Raw genomic sequence first — 20,069 nt, 5'->3', positions numbered from 1 at the left:
ATGTTTTGCAGCACAATGCAGGCATACTCTTACACTGGAGTGCAAATTCAAGTGACACTGTAGACTTGTAAGTATTTCATTTTGCAACAAAGTGTGACTTCTTTCAAGCCACAGAGCGCTGAATTAACATGACAAAGATGTACAGTATCTCTTATCTTATGTTTGTTCTATATGTTTCTTATCTATATCGTACTCCTTGTTCTTGCTGCCGTGACCCAAATTTCCCCTCTAAATTCATTAAAGTTTCATCTTATGTTATATGATATACGCTTCTTTCATGACTCATGCATCAAAGCATGTATCAGATTGTAGCATATTCCATGAATGTAACTACATGACAAGTCAGTCTGCCCGCTAGTAAAATTTGCTTTATACAGCTGGATCTGGACGACCAGCGATCCTCGTCAGACTTGTTTTTTTTGATAACATACTTTGTTGGAATCTGTGAGGATTTATCTTGAACACAACTGTGGCATGAACTGAATAAATCTGTCAAGTTTTCAGCTTTCCAGTCAAGCCGATTTCTGACAGCTGAAGAAGGAGCTGGCAGAACGCTGCATTTTAATCAAGATCCAGAAACAAGTTTACGGGATTACCTTCCAGGCAAAGAACAGTAATTCACCTCATTGACATATTGTTGTGTTTGTCCCTCTGCTACTGGTGCTTGTTTATCGAAGGATGACAATACCTGAGGCAGATGATTTCTAATAGCCCTGGAAAAGACAATAGAGCTGCCATTGTTAGGTCAAACAAAAGCAGCACTGGGATTCGACGTACCCGTGTGGAGATTCAGAAATTGGATAAATCTGTCAAGTTAGTTTATGTCACATGAATTTTAATAACATGATTTTCCTAAATGGTTATACAGGTGTCCTGGGTCCCTCCCTGTGGACTGCTTGGTGTGAACATATCCTTGAACCACTTGATTTCCTTTGATCAGATGGTAAGTGTGTGTTTGTGTGTGTGTGTGTGTGTGGTGGTGGGGTCATAAACTAAGGGACTGAAGGGTTTGTGGGGGTCACAAGTACAAAGAGCGTGTTTGCTTTTCATTTTCTGTGTCATGAAGGAGACAACTGGCTCTTAAGAAATTAATATTCAAAGCCTGATAGCTTTTCCCTCTGCGTCAGTTGTCCAAAAACTATTAAAGTCCCTCTCCTGGCTTTGATTAAAATGTATCCCTGTTCCTTAAAAGTACATATTTGGAAGGTTTTGCCCATAACCCTGAAGTGGTGTAAATGTAACTCCACACCTTTGACTTAATTCAGTACAAGCAGATTTCTGAATATGAAAATTGTCCCCGCCTCTATCTCCACCCACCACCTTGGCACTCGCCTGCGGCAGGAGTTGGCAGCTCGCTGACACGGAAAGCCCCGCCCCACAAGTGGAGGACCTCGCTTCTTAAGGCATGCGGCGTATGATTGCCTGTTTTTTGAGAGTGACGCTGACTGCTTAATCCACTCATATGTCTTGTAGTATATAAAAAAAACACCACATGGACATGGTAACAAGGTTAAAAACGTGATGTCTCTCATTGAATATGGATCTTTAAAACACATCAGAGAGCCATATTGTTGCACTGGGTGACATTTGTTTTGTGTTAATTCCACGTACACCATTCTGTTTCTGTAAATACTCACGAGAGTACCAAAAAAGTGACAAACGCACTATTTAGTCCTGTTTAGTCCCTACTTGCTTAACACTGTGGTTCTGAGGTATTTGTGGTGTCACAGAAAAAGTTGGAGAGTACTGATGGGATTCTGTTGACCATGACACAAATGTTGAAATAACACCAGCTTTTTCCTTTAAGGAGTCGATATGCAGAAAAAAACAAAACAATTGCAGTAATATGAGAAACTTAATTTTCACACTGCTGTATAATCCTGCAGCATGAGTTGTGACTGAAGTGTAATTGTTAAATTTGATATTAATCTACCACAACATGGGAAGACAAATGGGGAAGACACTACTGAACAATACAATACTGATTTCCTAATTTCTTTGATTGCTTGAATTAAGCTGCAAACATGGGCACCTCAGGTCTAATCATTCAAATTCACACCAATCAAAAGTAGGGAAGCGGCTTTGTAAGAGAAAAAAAAAAAAAGTTTAGCGGTTTCATTCAGCCTCTGACTAGTTTGATCAATTGTCATAATCCTCCATGATAATAAGTCAAAATCAACACTGCACAAACAATGTGTTTTGTTGTGCGTTTCAGACAATTAATCATGTTAATGATGCTTTGGGCAGTCTGCTGCAGATCACTTGGCCTTTACATGGATAAAGCTATTTAAAATACAATATTCTGATCTGGGGGAGAAGGCGGCTCATTAATCAGCCTGATAAAATCATTCTGAGGAAAAAAGTAGAAGCAACAGAAATAGTACAGACAATTAAACAATGTAATTTATGTTTGAATTATTTCATTTTCTTGTTGAGATAAGAGGATGTGTCTGAAAAGGTCATCAGCAGTCTACTCTCAGTAAAACCTTTCTGTTATAACTTATGATGCTATCATACAAACTGCCTGTTTCTCTGAGATATTAATGTGACCCAAAAAAAACAACCACATTTTCCAACATCAACAAAAAAAAATGCAAGGATAATTACTGTCTGCAATTCACTTGGCACTGTTTGGCTGTATAGAGCCAGCTGTGTTGGCAGCATACTGTACACACTGTGCACATGTTACATAAACCAGCCTGACAGATAGTGCCAGATTTGTTCATGCAGTTTGTACTGTACAGCAAAGCTGATAAGGAAAAGAAGGGCTGCAATTTGCAGCAAAGCAAAGCCAAGAAAGGTTCATTAAAATGACTCATATCATCACATGTTTAAATATGTCGCCTTAAAGAGTCCCACACAGACTTCAGGAACACATAAATGGATTGGTATGCATCTTGAACAAAAATGAATTTAGAAGATTTGAAAACACTGTGTTCATTTAGCGAAACTGTTTAAACTCATCTATTACAATCAATTAATGTTATTTTGAGGATAAATCTTTTAAAAGGAAATTTTATTAGAACATATTAACTGCAATAACCAACTCACTGGTAAATTGTTGTCTTTTACTCAAATACACAATGTAATGAAGTAAAATGACCCTCACTCCCGATAATACGTTATGTGTGGTGAAACACATTACCTAACCCACTTACACTGCTTGAAACAGATAACCCTGGGTGGGAGACATCAAACATTAAGTACAGAGGGCTTAATTGATTTTTTAAAATCCTGTTTATAACAGCATAACCAATGCAATGATTCATAACTGCTCAGTAAAACCCTTCAGGCAAGAAGTTGACCTTGTTTGCAGAATTGCTATTTCATTTTTTAGGGGTTTATGATGAAGTTTTCTTCATCAGGAAAACACTTTGTCCCACCATATGCTAAGTGTTTGCTATATAGTGCTGGGCTGATGTGTGATGTAGGCTTTTGTGGTAGAGATGACGCTTACATATGGATGCACAGCTGGCCAATACAAACCAACGACACCAAAGCTCGAATGGCTAACAGACGAAGAGAAAAAGGCATTAGAGGACTTTGTGGTAATTGCCTGGTTGTGTCCTTTTGGGATAAAGGATGAACTCTCTATGTGGCTTCTTTTTCCCTTGAGGGAAATGGCACGGAGCTTGTAATGAGTTACTTCTACCCTGACAATTCAGCAAATTATTCCTCCGCTTCCTCTCTCCTCAATGAATCAATTAAAATACAAAAAGGGTCAGAAAGCTTTGTAATCGTTGATGATATAAACTGGCACTGCGATTTTTATCCTTTCTGGTCAATGTAAATGAGTGACTAATCTTGAGATACTGCACTGATATAAAAGAAGCGGAATAACAAAAATTAGGTCAGGAAAATGAAAAGAAGAAGAAAAGGACAGAAAAGCACCAGAATAGAGCGCGTCCGTCCTTCAAACCTGACACACTTTCAACCTGATCACGGATCATATTATTCATATCCTGCCTTTTTCCTCCGATCATATAACGTAAGGCATTATGACCGACAGGATCCATCAATGTCAGCATGTCTCTTTGAGCTCAACATCATCATCCGTGTACTGCAGGTGGGGTAGTTCAACCCAGGTGAGCTGGGTACAGACTGAAGGCAGACGGACACGTTACTCAGAACCACCAACGCTCAGGCATAAATCTTTACTGGAGACTAAGGCTGATGAGGCTTATAAATCCCTGAGTCAGAGGACTGTGCAGGTTTTAAGGTACAATCAGTTTTTGCTTTCATTTAAAGAGGTGAGAAAGATTAAAAGAAAATACAAACACATTACACAAAACCATCAGATTGTATTGGCTCAAGAGAAGACCCAAAAAGCCTATTTAAAGCACACCTCAAACAGCCGAAGGAATATACAAAAACATTAATAAATCAAGATGAAAAAAAACATGACTGAAATTACAGATGATGGACTAAATAATCATATAATAAAATAGACTGGATGCAGAAAATACATTGACAAACAGAAATAGCCGGAGTGCGTGTGCCTCACTAATGGGAAAAGCATATGCCGATATCTCTCTGTAGCCAACTTTGGACACCAGTGGGCTTTCTACCTCATTAGAAACAATGACTATGATAAAAAGGGGAAGCATACAAACACATCATTTTGTGGAATCTGAATTCATTTTATGAGCAAATTCCAAAAAATGCAGAGAGCTGCTATCTGAACATTGACCCTGGGAATTTACTTGTTCTTTTCTTCTAATTTACAACCAGCTGCCAGAGAGAGGACTTAAGCAGGGGAGTGGGAGAGAAATGAGAAACATTGTTTGCCCTTTCTCTGTATATTTCTGAATTCCAACAAGACTACAGTATTGCAGTGGGCAATGTTAGGGACACTGGTCAATGCAGAGAAAGCAGGAGGGGAATGTGTGGACCAGTTCTGCAGGATTACTCTTTTTTTTTTTTTGCAGTGAATGAACAAATACAATGCTACAGCTCCAAAGACCCACATTCAACTTCTCCCATAAAATTTGAATTTAATACATTTGTTCATAAGTTATTTCATTCTTGCTAGCTAAAGACACTCCTTCTTATTAGTTTTCTGGCCGTCCATCTGAAAATTACAGAGCCCCTAAAGGCTCATAGGGGAGGATTTCTTTCGGGACAACTTTTGCGTTCCCTCGCAATATGTTTTGCCGTCCCTGGCAATACTTTTACGTTCCCTCGCAATCATTTTCTTCTTCTGTTCGCTCTGAGCTATATCTCTGTTTGCATTCAGCTGCTCTGGTCCTCATGAACAGAGTAGTGTGTTGGTCCATGTCAGCAATAACACTCAGATACTACAGGAATTAGAGATCATGTGACAAGTTGTGCATTTAGTGCTCATTCATGTAAAAAGGCCGATCCCTGACAGAATTCGGCTTCTTGTTGTGAGCAGAGCTGCAGCTGCTCTGTCTGCTGTGATGGTGATGCTGGGGTTATATTGATTATTGTTTGGACTTTAACTGCTGCTGTGGTTCAGGCTGTGGTGTTATGGATATTTCTAGATGTTACTATTTGAATTTGTGATGCTTCTATGACAGTATGTGTGCGTATATGGACCAACACACTACTGTTCATGAGGACCAGAGCAGCTGAATGCAAACAAACATATTGCAAGGTATTGCGAGATGACGCAAAAGTATTGCGAGGGCACGCAAAAGTAGTCCTGAAAAAAATCCTCCCCTGTGTCCCTTCAGGGGCTCCGTAGAAAATAATCAATACTAATTCATTAATTAGAAAATAAGACTTAAAAAGCCATGTTTGTGGGGGCGTATCTGTTTGATTGACAGGTCTGTGGTGCAGACAGGTTACAAGATATCGGTGGGCGGAACATAGTATCCTCCGGTTTCCAATCAGAAAAAGTCAGATCCTCTGCTCTGGTCATATGGTCACTACCGGCTCCAAACTGCTACGAACTAGCAACATGGGGACGGCCAGTATCCAAAATAACGGCTGTTCACAGACCAATGGATGACATCTCTGTTGGTTGCTGCTTGGTAATGGCTCACACTATACTGTCTTTCAGAATATGTCTGCTGCTTCATCATTTACCATTCCTGTCTTTTATAAACCCCTAAATTTTTTATGAAAGTGCAATAATAAATTGCTGAAACATCCCTGTAAATTTCAAGCCTGCAAAATACATAAACTGTGTTTCACTCTGCTTCACTGGTGCACATTTCCAGCCTACGGTCCAGAGACTGGAGTGAAATCAGAGGAAAGGAACAGTGTGACGATCTAGAGAAAGAGAGGTATTTCTTTCTCTCCCAATTCTGTCACTTCTGAGAGTGCGATTTCAGCCTCTGCTAAAAACTCAGGGTTCTTGTGACAGAGGACCTGAGCCAGAGCTCAGTGGTACACATTACATCTCTCTGAGGGGTCTCTCCCCTGGCACAGTTTAATGGCCAACTTGGCCATTACAGCCAACTCACTGTTTCCACAGATGTCCCAATGGCTTGGCACATGGGCATCCATGCACATGCACACACACTCTCCCCTGGCACAGTGTACTTTTCTGGGCAACAGCATTTATATCGGCCCTAGAATGGCTCGCTGCCCGACACCGGTGCATTTGCATGCGTCTGTCAGCATGGTAACATGTATGTTTTTGCGTGGTATGTTTACTGGATATATGAGTTTATTGGCTTCGGGCCAAAACTTCTGATTGGTATGTTTATCACACATGAACACAGCCCGAGAAGAAGTCAGGGAGAGAGTGGTGGGGGGAATATCCATCGACGTGTTTACCTGTCTCTGGAAAGTGAGTAAACCGAGACACCACCGAACTGCATGAGCCATAACAAATATTTCATGAGCTTCATCGAGAAGTGGTCTCACAAGTAGTGTAGAGGATCTGATACGTTCGTTCTCTACAGCAGATTATTTCTTTCAGCCACACTAAAGAGAATTGCTGAAATCGTGGCTATTGAGTTTTGGGATAAAATTAAAAAACCTTAAAGAGTAGGCGCTGGGGTTGGGGGACTGGGGTATGGCAGATTTCATAGTTGATGGAAAGAACCAAAGTGGATTTTCTGCACCATGCTCCTGCACTCAAGGGGTTACTAAAAGAGCCTCCATACCTTTGGCAACCACTGAGTCCAGATGGTGGGAATCTGGAGCATTGGGCGGGAGGAATGGAGCAGTAGGGGGGTGGGGGAGGGGGTAGAGAGAGAGAAGGAGGGATGGAGGATGAAAGGGAAGGAAAGGGAGTGCAAGAGGGAAGAGGGAGGGAGCATGAGCAATAACAAGCAGGCAAAACCCCAGTCCTGCTGTGAAAAATAAATGGCTGGAGGGGACTATCTGCTCCTGTCTCTCTGCTCTACCTGTTTCACCGGGAAGGACTGAATTATGATATACACTGGGGGATTGTCCACTCCTCTATCTCCAGGCAAGAAGAGAAGTTTAAAATTAGAGGGATGGACAGTGAGGAAAAGAAAATACAGGCACACAGAGGAGAAGGAAGAAGTAAAAAAAAAAATCAAGTGTAGAAAAGGTATTATTAGAAAGCAGTGTGAGATAGAGTGGCAAAGGATCAAAGTGACAAATACTCCTCCTGTGACCCTGCAGCTCCTGTCTCTAATGGGAGGTCTGGGAGATTGAAACCTTGGCCAGAGTTCCTGCGGTCACTTGATGTGGCCAAACTAATTCGGTTCTGTCACAACAACCAACTAGGAGATAGACATTTTGATCTCTTGATGAAAGATATAAAAAAACTGAGGTAACCAAAAATAAAATAAAAGAACAATGGCAGAAAGAGGGGAACAGAGAAAGAGCAGACATGATGGACATGTCCCTTTCAGACTGATAATATATGATTTTTATTTTTTTTTTGTTCTTCAGTCTTCTTTTAAATGAATTGTCTATCGCACAGAGACAAACCCGCCCCCCTAAACGCTGTGAAACGAGGACTGTTATGTGTTTGAAAAGCCTATTTTAGTGGTCCAAGAAACACTTTAATTACCAGTTGGAGAGCAAACTGAAGAATTTGCTATAGACATGCAGATGTGTGGTGAAAGAGTGAAGCAGTCTGACTACAATTTAGAGAAGCAAGATGGAGGAAACACACTGAAACACACATCTTACAGCACTAATATTATTATTGTGTCTGAGTGTGAAGTAAAGTATGGTATGTTTCTAGTATGTTGAAACAAAATGGTCTGTTTAGTAAACCCTTCTTTGGTTAGATTGTCAAATCCCAGCTCAGCAAATGCAAGAAGGCATAGGAGGTTTGCAAAGCTTTGAGCTTCTGCAGAAAGAAATATACTCTGTGGATAAAGAGTCTGGAGATCTACACATTTTTTTGGGCTTTTCTAATACAAAAAATATAAGAAATAAAGAAATGGATCATTTAACGTGGATTGCAATTTTTTAAAAATCAGCCTAAATATTTTGTAAATTCAAATATAGTTTACATACTGTGAATACACAGTAATTTACTGACAAAACCGTGACTAGTGCTGTGTTGTGAATTTACAAGAATACAGTGAAGATCTGTACATTTAAGTCAAATAATAAACTATAATTCTAAAATATCGTAAAAAACTGTAAAAGAACAGTACTTTGCAGACGAAGCTACAGCCAGTTAATTATTGTAAATTTACAGTGAAAAGTCTTACAGTCAAGCAGTACAACCAAGCTTTACTTCCAAGGCTAAAACCAACTCTAACTATGTTATTTGGTGAAATTACAGATTAGATTGAAAAAAGTCCAGTTCACAATTGCACATGTTGTGTACTATTAAAGCTGAGCCTTGATGCCATCATCAGCGACTCTGTAGTACTCATTATTGAATTTGGAGAAATCAGCCAAACTACTTGTCTGAGTAAGTTCAAGTTCGTCCTAGACCTAAAAACATTTTCTCTTGAAATGTTAACTTACTTATGTACGTACTTGTCCGAAGCTTTAACCTATGAGCATGAATACATGGCCATTAAGTAGCCTATATTTAGAAGCCTTTATGGAGGTTATGAGTCACCTTGAAACAGTGAAATTTCAGCCAGACTCTGTATTTTCAACCATGAAACTTAATTGGCTAGTTGACTACAGTTGATACAACCTGCTGGCAACAGGTGCTATTTCACTGAATAGAAGTGAGAAGCCTGTCCAGACAACTACAAGAGAGGAATCATTGCAAAAAAAAACATGCAAAAATTAACACCTAGAAGTTGCTTTTCTTTGACACTAATTCTTGAGCTTTGCAGGAAGCGTCTTGACAGGCGCATGGACAGAAATTAATAGTGATTGAACATTCAATTCCTAGCAAAATAAAAAAGTTAAAACTTTAGTGACAAGTAATGTTTACCTGTGACCTGGAAGGTGCATTTTCCTGCTCCGGCCTCATTGATGACGTTACAGGTGTACTCGCCCCAACCGTCTCGATTCAGACTGCGGATGGTGTACTCCGTCTCATCCCTTTGGGCGTCGAAGGCTCCAGCATGGAGTAGCCGGTTTGACAGAAGCCACTCGAAGCGCAGCACGCGGGAGGGGTGGGCTCGCAGCACCCTGCAGGTCATCACTACGGGCCTCCCCAGGCCCTGACGCATCTCCATGTAAACAGGCTCCACTGTCGGAGGGTCTGAGTGGGAGACAGAGAGGCTCAGACAAGCTCAGCTGACATTTGATGAGGACAGAAAATATGAAAAAAATACTGAATTAAAAAAAAAAAAAGGTTTGGATAAACAGGGCGAGTAAGTGGGAGGAAGGTTTGTTGACGTCTGTACAAGACAGATACTATTCAGGTGAGGGCCCTCTCGGTCAAACGAGGTAGTCTGTGACCTTTCAAAGATATACACAAAAAAATAACAGTAAGACAGAAAAAGTGGTCAGAATACAAATCTAGAGGAATTACACAGTATGTGAGATGATTGAATAACTACACTTAAAATCATAAACAAGGACATTTTGTGCTGTGTAAAGAAAATAAGGAAAATGGCCCTGAGCACATCTGCTGGTTGTTCAATGAAGACCTAAGAAGGACATAAGGAAATAAAATAGAAGTTGCTGAATAACACATTTAAATCATGCACACACACTGAGAGGCAGAAAAAACATTATAGAAGACAGTTTGATATTGTTAAATGAATACAAGCAGAGAGAAAAGGGTTAGATTTAAGCATATTGTAAGTAATCTTTAAACAATCAGCTGTGCAAAGTCAATAAACTTCAACAACAGATGACAAAATGAAAACAGTTGTGGGGTAACCGGCAGGGGCTGCAGGAAGATCAATGTTAATGTTCAAAAGGCTAGAACAATGTTCTGAACGAAAATCAGTCACGCTTCACAGGATTTTGGCAACAGCATGATGAAGTGCACCTGAAGCTTTCAAAACGGAAAATTAATAACTTTCTTTGAGTATCTGACAGGCTTCACCTCTCCCCACACAGGCAAGCTGGTGCTGAATTATTCAGCCAGTCGACCCAGAGCAAAGTTGGGGGCTGGACATGACCTCAATACAAGCCAGACCCTGCTGCTAAAGAGTTAATTATGTGTAATGTTTTAGCACATGTAAAATCTTTGCTAATTTCGCACACGGTGATGTTTTTGTTAGGCCAAAATGTGTGTGCAAGCATCGAAACGGTTGTGAATAATTTCCTCCATTTTAAGCATCCTTGCTCTTTGACGTGCTCGTACAGATGCTTGACAAAAGTCACGATGGGGCTCGATAAACAACAGCGAATGCCGAGAAGAGACAGAATGACACGGAGCCCCTTAATTGCTTGGAATTTACATAATTCCTGACAAAGTAAAGGAGAGGCGGTAGCTATAGCCAGGGCTGGGGATGCTATTTTTCAAAATGTAATCTGTTACAGATCACTGATTACCTGATTGAAACTGTAATCTGCAACATAATCTTCTACATTATTCACACTCAGTAATATAATCTAATTACTGAGCCTTCCAAACTTGATAGGATATGCAATTAAATGAAGAGTGTATTAAAATTTACAGCATATAATTTGATAACACTATTAATGGCATTATCTGCAACCTTAATCAGCCGATATTTTAAAGATGTGGAGGATGTCGAAGCTCTTTTGAGGGGTTGAAAGTATTCGCTGTGTTTTTTAACAAACTTTAATTTTTGTTTTTCTGTTGCACATAATTGAGTTCACCTCCCCGCAGGCTGCAGAGCAGGGCAGGTCCACGAGGCCAGAGGAGTGCACGGGGAAACGTGGGCTGTAAACATCATACTGAATGCAAAATAATACGCCAACATATAACAAGTCCAACGTGGGATTGTGCATCCTTGCCCTCGATGCTAATTATCACTGAACACACGACATCCTGCAATTCAGTCAGCAGCTACTATGATTAATGACTCACCATTAGATCGGATAATGACGGGCTGAAAAGTGAAAAATAATGTATCATAATACATGAAGTGACAGGGAGAAAGTAAACATAGCTCTCTCAAGAGGTTTGGACTTAAAAGAAACATTACAAAAAAAGTTTTTTCTCCTTCACCTGATGCTGTTTCAAAGGTGACGAGAAGTGGTTTTCATCTCTGCTAAATGAATCAGCAAATCACTTCTTCAAATGAGCGTGGCCTGGGCTTTTGCCCATACCCAAAGGCTTATCTCTGACTCCGAAAGAAGGGTCTGGAACTCTACTTATCACATTAAAATTGTAGGTTTGTGTGCAGCGGTGAATCACAGCTAGCTCCACAGCCTCCCTGAGTGGCACTAGACCAAATTGCAGTAAGTGCAGTCCCATTCACACAGAAAGACAAATGAAGACAGGGTTTGGATCTGCAGCAAATGAAAAAAAAAAAAAAAAAAAAAAAAAATCTCTTATATAACCAAAACATCCTTTGCACAAGGGCACATGCCTCATCTCCCCCTGTGCATTTTTCTGTGAAACAGCTGCCCAGCGAACACGAGGCGAAAGGAGCGAAAAGGTCCTGTGTGCTATTCCCTGAGCAGTGCTCGCCATGGTTAGCGTAGCAGTGAGGGCGATGAGGGCTCCGAATTGCTGTAAGTCACAGGCAGAGGGAGAACACTGAGCGCGGGCTCAGATGTAATCCATCATCAGTCACCAGTGGATACCTTGACAGTAATGTGGAGAAAAACAACATCGAAGAGCACGGAGGCCTTTTCCCCACGGTCCACACGGACTGCTATCTACAGGGAGGAGGTCTGAACAAAGACGTGTGTGCACTTGTGGAAAAATATGCGTGCGTTTCGGAAGCTGAAGTGAATTTGTGTGCACCTGCATTTCTGGAATATCGCTTGACTGGTTCAGAATAAACTTTCCCCTCAGTCCAAATGGGTTTCATTTTTCTTTTTTGAGCTTTGGGTGAGTGCGTGAAGAGAGGGACATGCAACTCCTGTGGGCGAGCCTGCAAGAGTAGATCCTACTGTACAGTCTGTGCATGTGCACACAGAGTGCGTATGGGTTCCTGCAATCCGTCTTCAGGGCTGGAGAAGTGTCAGACGTTCATTTGGTCTTTTTTGTTTTACTTTCATCCTTTTTTTGTCTGGGACTTTTTCCCCTCGGGCTCACTGGAAGACACTGCTGCCAGAAGGACTCAGATCTTTTACATACAAGTTACAAGTTAAAGTCCTAATAAAATAAAAACTCAAGAAAAAAAAAACCGTCCTGACAAGTAAAAGTCTTAAATGCAATTGATGCAACATGAGCTATTATCAGCAAAATATATTTAAAATATTTTTTAAAGCACTGAGTGCACTGCAGAGTTATGGCTCTTGATATATTACCACTTTAAATTCCCATATAGAAGCCAGTATTCAATAAATGACAGAAACTCAAATACATGGTGAGCTCAAACAAATATAGGCTGGTAGCTACTACAAGTTGGGTAGAAAAGAAAAAAAAAACATGGGTGTTTGGATGAAATTACCTGCAGTGTACCACAGCAGCTCCTGTGCCTTAGGCCTATTTCCTTACAGATAATAAAAGAGTAATCGTGTGATCATGTGATTTGTATTATAGAGCCTGACTGATATATTGGTTTTATCTGCCTATAACTAATATATCGGTATCCTGGAGTTGAGTGTTTGAGCTTCACTGTACAGAAGGACATGCAGATTTTAATAACTGATGAGAGTGCCAAATTTTTCTGTGCTCATTAAAAATACGATTTTAAAGGGCAGGTCTGTAAACATGATTTGCTGATCCTGGTGCAAATCAACGTACATCAGTACTAAATGGAAACTTTAAAACTCCAGTGCACATTCAACTGAGAATTGACCTGCAGTATGAGTCATCAGCAGTTCAGCTTGAAATTTTTACTAGTAATTTATTTAATTATTAATCTTTTGGGTGGAAAACTACATCAGACAAAAATGATTCAAGATAGAGTGTTTTATATACATCTTCCAACATGTCGAGGGGGGGGGGGGGCTTTAAGTAGAATACTTCAGAGACCTGTGTGGCATCCGTGCTCCTTCCTTGATGGATAACTATGTGACATCCCTGCCCTCCATTTAGAAAAATTTAAAATATTTGTGTACTTTTTTACTTAACTTCAGCAACTACACATTGGAATACGAAATAAAAACAACAGCTTTGTATTTGGATGGAAGCAAAAACATTCTTAACCCTTGTAGCTTGACATATGTCAATATCAACCCTTGATAGAAGAAAAAAAAAAAACTTCATTAGGAAGTCAAAGACATATTTCTACACAGAATATGAAATGCTAACTCTGATTCATCTGGTTTTTAATGAGTCTCTGTGTTAAATACTGTAGGGGAACGCTGCTCCGCATCAATGCGCCCTCCTTCCCTCATGATACAGCTGCTGCAATCAAACAATGAACTTAAACACCTTCCGCATTACCATATTGTTATTAAAACGTAGGGATAATTTATGAACTTAGATATACAACTAATGATAATCAATGTAAATTCTTCAGTGCAACGAGTGGCCTGGTGATCCGTTAATAGGTTTAGCTCAGTCATTGACCAAGTTATGAATTATTCTGTCTAAGCCGTGTGCATGCTTCTGTTTACAACCTACATATTCACTGACCTTTTCTGCGGCGGATTTGATGCGGCTGATCAATTCTACATTGTTCCACACAAAAAAAGGTTATTAAAATTTCATCCCCAAATGCAGTGTGAGCCCCGCTGTAATGCAAAAGATTAATTTTCCGGCATTAGGTTGGCGTTAGGCTAATGTGAAGCGCTCTAATATGATTCACATTGGAGTGGGCCTCAGGGGCCAGCATTGCAGGCCTTCTTGATGCAGAAAGGAAAATTAATTAAAAACAATAATTGTGTAATTCTGCTCATTACTTTTGCACAGACAGTAGCTCTTTATCCTGGTGTGTCTTTTTGATGTATGTTAGATAGCAAGGTGCTTGCTCAAGGGGACAACTGCACGGTTACATCAGGCAGGTGTCGTGGACAATGTGATGAGGAACAGAAGGGAAGCCTGGATAAAAGATTCCTGTGCATCTGGGCTGAAGTAGAACTTGATAACTCTCACTCTGACAGACAGTGTATCTAGGACAGAAGACCACTCTATACCTCTTCCTCCCCTCTTTTTTCTCTCCACTTCTTCGCTCCCTCTCTCAAGCCCCTGGACCATGCCAAGTCAGTTTGACTAAGAACATTAGGGTGTCACAGCTTGGGATTTGGCGTTCGCAATTCTATTAGAGCTACGACTCTAAACGCAGACGTCTTCCTTTCCCTCTACCTCTCCTCCTGGCATCGCCTCTGCCAGCCAACAGATGCAGGTTTTTACATATCAAAGCTGTTGACTTGCCAGAGTCGTTCCTTCACGCCTCTAATGCTCTTTGCTTCAGAGGACTGTACCTCGGTCCCTTGATCAAGTTACTAAACGCGGCTTTGCACATGGCTCACCACCAAAGGCGGGTGGCTCACGCTGGGACCTGGAAATGCAGGCGAGAAAAGCATCTCAGAGGGATTGGCTTGTGCTTACACACCATGAGACAGGCCAAGAGAAAAAAGGGAGGGGGGCATACCGACAGGCGTATGGAGCAAACAACAAAAGCAGGGCCAGATTATGTTAATGAAGTCAATTCTCAAGCTGAGTAAGACGAGCAAAGGTCTATGTGTTTGGAAAATGTTGTCAACAGCGTGCACTGACATGTACACACGATGGACACGTTTGCCCGATATACTCTAAGTGTGTCAAAGCAATCTGACAACTCAAGTACGGAAAGTCAGGCTTTGATGCCAGGTATTAATAAGTAACACGAGTCTGACAAACAGAACTGGCTCTGAAGCAAGAAGCAGAATGATTGATTCATCAATGCCAAAGCCCAAATAAGTCTTTTCATTATGTGTTCTGCTTTGAAGATGGAGAACAGATAAAAGTGCTGCACAGCATCAATAAGTGTAGTGCAAGAGAGGTGCTTTATTAAAATAATACTTCATAATGAGCAATAATTGCATTCTCAGGATAAATTGTGGTGAAAGTTAGAGACAGAATGATCGAGATGGAATTGATGAGCTTCACTGTGAGTCCACCTATGATGCAACCACAAGCCAGGGCAAATAAATGTGTGAAAAATAATAGGTTTAATGGCGTGAATGCCTTTCAGCTGTGGCCTCGTAGTCTCGGCCTCCTCCTCCTCCTTCTTGCCTCTTGAGGCATGGCTTCTCCATCTGACTGCCACTAACAACAGACACTCCCTGTAAGTGACCCCTGTCCACTGTTTTTGATACGGCGGGGGAACGCAGCAGCAGCAGCAGCAGCAGCAGCAGCAGCAGCAGCAGCGTGATAAAAGACGACCTTTCATGGCTGGATGTCACAGGAGAGAAATCTTGCCTGTGCCTTGCACTGTGAGACGGGGTCATTCAAAGGCTGTTGACCTTCATGAGAATCGCTTCCTTCTCGAAAATACTGTAAAAGGTTTTCATTTTCAGCACTTACTGTATTATTTTAGATTTAACTGGGCCAAGAAAGTACATAATGAATATAAAACCCTGGGCTTTGGAGTTTTAGTATTCATTGCTCTTTCAGTGGCTAGTTAAGGTCACTGGAATTTATTGTCCGAAGGTTTTGTTCTTCCTCTCTTCCTTTTAGATCATCTGTCATACCAGACAGCGGGGCAGTTGTAGATTCAATATACTCTGCAGTGAAACAGATTTACATTTCTCCTTTGTGTTCTGAGATTGAGGTATAACTTCGTAAAAGTATGCATGGCTTATTTTCAAAACCTGCGCAAGTTTTTTTTCCACCAGATGTTCACTGAATGCAACTGGATCCTGTTCTTTCTGCACCATAGCTTTGTCATATCTCTGTCACAGTTTCAATATTTGATCTTTTTACAAGCACTGAATACACATTTGCAGCTAATTTATGATCAATGTGTAAACAGATACATTATGTCTGTAGATCCAATCCATCTCCTTCATCTCAGACTTTGGAGGAGAAGCAAGATAAAAAACAGGAAGAAACTAGTTCAGCTATATATATGTAAATGTAGTGCATTATAAATAAAAAATGAAATGCATAATTAAATACTAATGCCATGTCAACTGATGATAAATATAGGGATTTTTGTACACTCGCAAATCCTCACAAATGTGCTTCAAAGACAAAAGCTTCTCTATCAAACATAGATCTGGAGCTTAAAGATAGTGAAGCAGAGAAATGAGGAAGACATGTTGGTCATGTGGGAACATTTGTGCTCTGGCATCTTATTTTCTCTAGCAGCCACGATGTTGCCAGAACCAGACACAGGTGCATCCAACAGATAGTAGGGGTTAGTTTGCTTGTTTTTTGTTTAAATTGTTTACATTTCTTGAATTAAAGTGTTTTTTGCAAAGTGAAACAATACTAGATCAGAACCTATAAAGCCAGACGATGTATGAAATATTAGGGGGCTTCTAATTTGAAATAACAGCTTGTAATTTGGCAATGATACAGGAATGGTGTAAGTTTATTACTCAGTCAGTGACAGACAGTTAATAGATTTGGCTTTGCTGTTGCATTCCAGCCAGAGAAGCATGTGCAGTGGTAAGATTGGATGGAATAGAAGAAAGGGAATGGATAAGCATTCTTATCTCCAAGGCGCTCATAAATGCCAATATGTTGCAGTGTGCATGTGGGACACTGTGTTTGTGTTTGATTTCAAAGCTGGAAGAATGAGAGGGCTCCCCGGTGACACTGGCCACCTTGGTCATTCATGTTTCATATTTGACATGATTACAAACACACATGCAGGCACATACTAATGCACACCCACACCCACATGTAACAAAGAGGCTGGCTACTGCTTTGTCTGCATGTCAGTGGCTCGATTCTCCTAAAGGCCTGCATGGGTTGCGTGACACAGTCACAGTATCCCAGCATCCCTGCGGGCAGCCTTCGGACAAGAAGGTCATCATCACTCCCCGCAATCTCAGGTGAATGGCTAGGGGCCATGTGGTGATGAGGAAGATGGGTTGGAGGAGAGGCAATAGACCCGAGGCCTATTGTGTAGAAGGAAAAATATCCACATTTGTTACGGTGGCCACTCAAACAGATTGCGTGTAACATACGCAACAAGATGAGATCATAACCTAATGATGAATGGTAGACCGTGTATGAAATACTACAACGCTTTTAATTTGGAACCAATGCAGCCTATTTCTTGCCTTCAATAGTTGGTGCTTTGCAGATGAACCTGCTGCATATGTTGTTGCAGAAAATGCAGAAAGAAAGTGGTATATGGCCGGACCTTGTATGCAATACTACAGGGCTATTCATTTGAAATGGATACAGGAAGTCGTGGCATTAAACCGACCAATTGTAACTTCATCAATCGGGCATACTGCATTCGATGAATCAACGGTGTAACTCTATCACTCAATCCTTCATTCAGTGTCAGACATTCACATTTACAGGGCCGACCCCCTGCTGTTGCGTTTCAGACAAAACCAGATTTTCATAAATGCTGAATAATTGTTGCTGTTGACAGAAAAGCTTCTGGGCATTATTTATTTGTTTTTTTCCCTCCTGTAACTGTGTTGCTCTCAGAAAAATGGTAGACAGAATACAGTGTGCCCCAGCTGCTCTCCAAATGGAAGCGAGGTCGCTGTGACCTATTACTGCTTGTGGCAGTAAGCTGCAGTCTGGTGAGAGGAAGCGGAGGAGAAAGCCCCATCATCAATTCATGTTTTTAAAAAGAGAAATGTTTTGATAGGCTGTTATTAATATATGGGTCATGGGCAACAGTTCAACAGGAGGATGAGGTGTGAACATTCAGCAGGTGTTTGACGAGTCAGCTTTTGGCCTTGCTGGGAAAAAAAAAAAGAATAACATCGGTTTTATTCTCTCAATTTGTTCAATCCCTCAGCACCCTCCTTGCATGAGGCAGCAGATCCACTGAGGGCTGCTAATTAATGAGGGGCATCTTAGAGTCTAAATCCTTTGTTTACTTTTTGGTGTCAGCATTGGTGCGTAGCAAAGCCACTAACCTTTGATAGGGGCTGTCATCACTGCATAATCATAATCAATTCAGCCAAAAATTCAACACAGTCTTCTTCAAAGCACATCAAAACTTCATTAATTCCCTTAACACAGCGGAGTGGGGGAACAGCTAAACTGAAACGTGAATGCCATAGCAAAGAGTACAATCAAAACTCCTGGAAAAAAACATTGAGCGTAGAATTTTGCGCTAATCCTTGTTGGCTACAACAGAACGGGGGCTGCTCTTGTTCCTCTTCAATCAAACTGTTGGTAGTTGCTGTGACGAGTTCATCTTGAATGAAAACACTGGCTGCGCTGTGACTTATAATTCAGTTTCATTGTTCCCACTTCAGAATGTGTTGGATATCTTTTTTCTGCTGTTTTATGTTTGACAAGTCTATTGACGAGGGGTCTAAAAACATCAACACAGAGCTTGTTAATTTCCGTGTATTTCACTGGATTTTAAGAGTGACATGCTGCTGCCCAGGTTCTTTTTAGATGAGGGAGTAACTGCGTAACTTGAAATGGAAGAATGTATGGATTAACTAAGTAGGCCATGAGGAAAACAATGGGAGCTATGAGACTCCATTTCCTATAATCACTTGCCAGAGAATGGTAAGCACCCTACACAGATCGCTTTCATTTCCTTCCTATCCGTCTTCCGTTCGGTTTTTCGGCAAAAACATCCCCAGTGCTTCAGTGAGTGACACCGCTTTGAATCCCTGGTGTTCATTCAAAATATTCCCTTCACATGTCTGTAAATGAACACAAAATGAATACCAGTGGGAATAAATTAGCCGCTCACTAATTAGCTGCTAAGTCATCTTTGAATGTCACATCTTAAAGGAGGGGAAGGGGTTTCTCAATGAGCGGCAGTGGCGGAAGTTCAGAGGCCCGGGGATATGGCACGCAGTCTTTGGGTCTTCTCTGACATGGGCGCGCACACACACACACACACACACACACACACACTCACAAACACAAAGAAAGACCCTAACAAGTGTGGACATCAGTATCTAGAGGTGCTTCCTCTCAGACCTGACTGAGGGCACCGGGGGACTGGACAAATTTTACAGCCTTCACAAGGAAATTGGATAGGCGTCAATGGAAAGAAATGGGTGAATGTTCCATTTTGGTCACACTGGAATGGCACCCATGATGAATAATTACAGTGCATAAAATGAAAATACATCAGAGTAACAAATGATGCACAATATGTAGAAACATACAATGTTTCACGGTTACAAATCATACGTCAAAATGCATGCACACACATATAGAAAATACAAACAGTCGGTCTACTCACATTGTACGATCAGCTCCACCACAGCCTCCCGGGGCTTCACGTTGAAGCCGTTATACTGGCTGGTTTGGCAGCGGTACGAGCCCGTCATCTCCCTGGACACATTAACAATACGCAGCACTCCGTCATAGCTCTCCATCTGCATACTGCCGTCTGGCATGGGCGCCTCCTTATCTGCTCGCGACCACAGGATGATGGGCTTGGGCTTCCCTGAAACAAGGCACTCCAGCTCCACTGTGTCACCCTCGCGGGCCACCAGGGGGGACTTGCCCCGTGGGACTGTCAGGTTGGGGGGAACTAAGAAAGAGAAAAACAAAAGAGGGACTGATATGGGGCTCTAGAAAGTCAGCAGGCGGGGTAAGAGGAAATGGTCGACTC

At 41.2% G+C, this 20,069-nt stretch overlaps 1 protein-coding gene across 2 annotated transcripts in view; it reads right to left on the bottom strand.

The window, feature by feature from the left end:
• Positions 1-20,069, bottom strand: part of LOC138203554 (MAM domain-containing glycosylphosphatidylinositol anchor protein 2-like) — a 182,956-nt gene that overhangs the window by 40,720 nt on the left and 122,167 nt on the right. The window contains exons 9-10 of one of the 2 annotated variants that reach the window (XM_069158514.1): positions 19,695-20,015; positions 9,302-9,574 (exon numbers count right to left, since the gene is read on the bottom strand). In XM_069158514.1, the coding sequence (XP_069014615.1) occupies positions 9,302-9,574; positions 19,695-20,015 (594 nt within the window). The remainder of the gene's footprint in view (positions 1-9,301; positions 9,575-19,694; positions 20,016-20,069) is intronic. The other variant, XM_069158515.1, reaches the window with a different exon arrangement.

Source organism: Embiotoca jacksoni, unplaced genomic scaffold (genome assembly GCF_022577435.1).
Source record: "Embiotoca jacksoni isolate LCO1_2020_lvr unplaced genomic scaffold, fEmbJac1.0.p SCAF_23, whole genome shotgun sequence".
Lineage (NCBI taxonomy): Eukaryota > Metazoa > Chordata > Actinopteri > Embiotocidae > Embiotoca > Embiotoca jacksoni.
The sequence above is the reverse complement of the archived record's forward strand: the minus strand, read 5'-3'. Positions and strand labels throughout refer to the sequence as shown.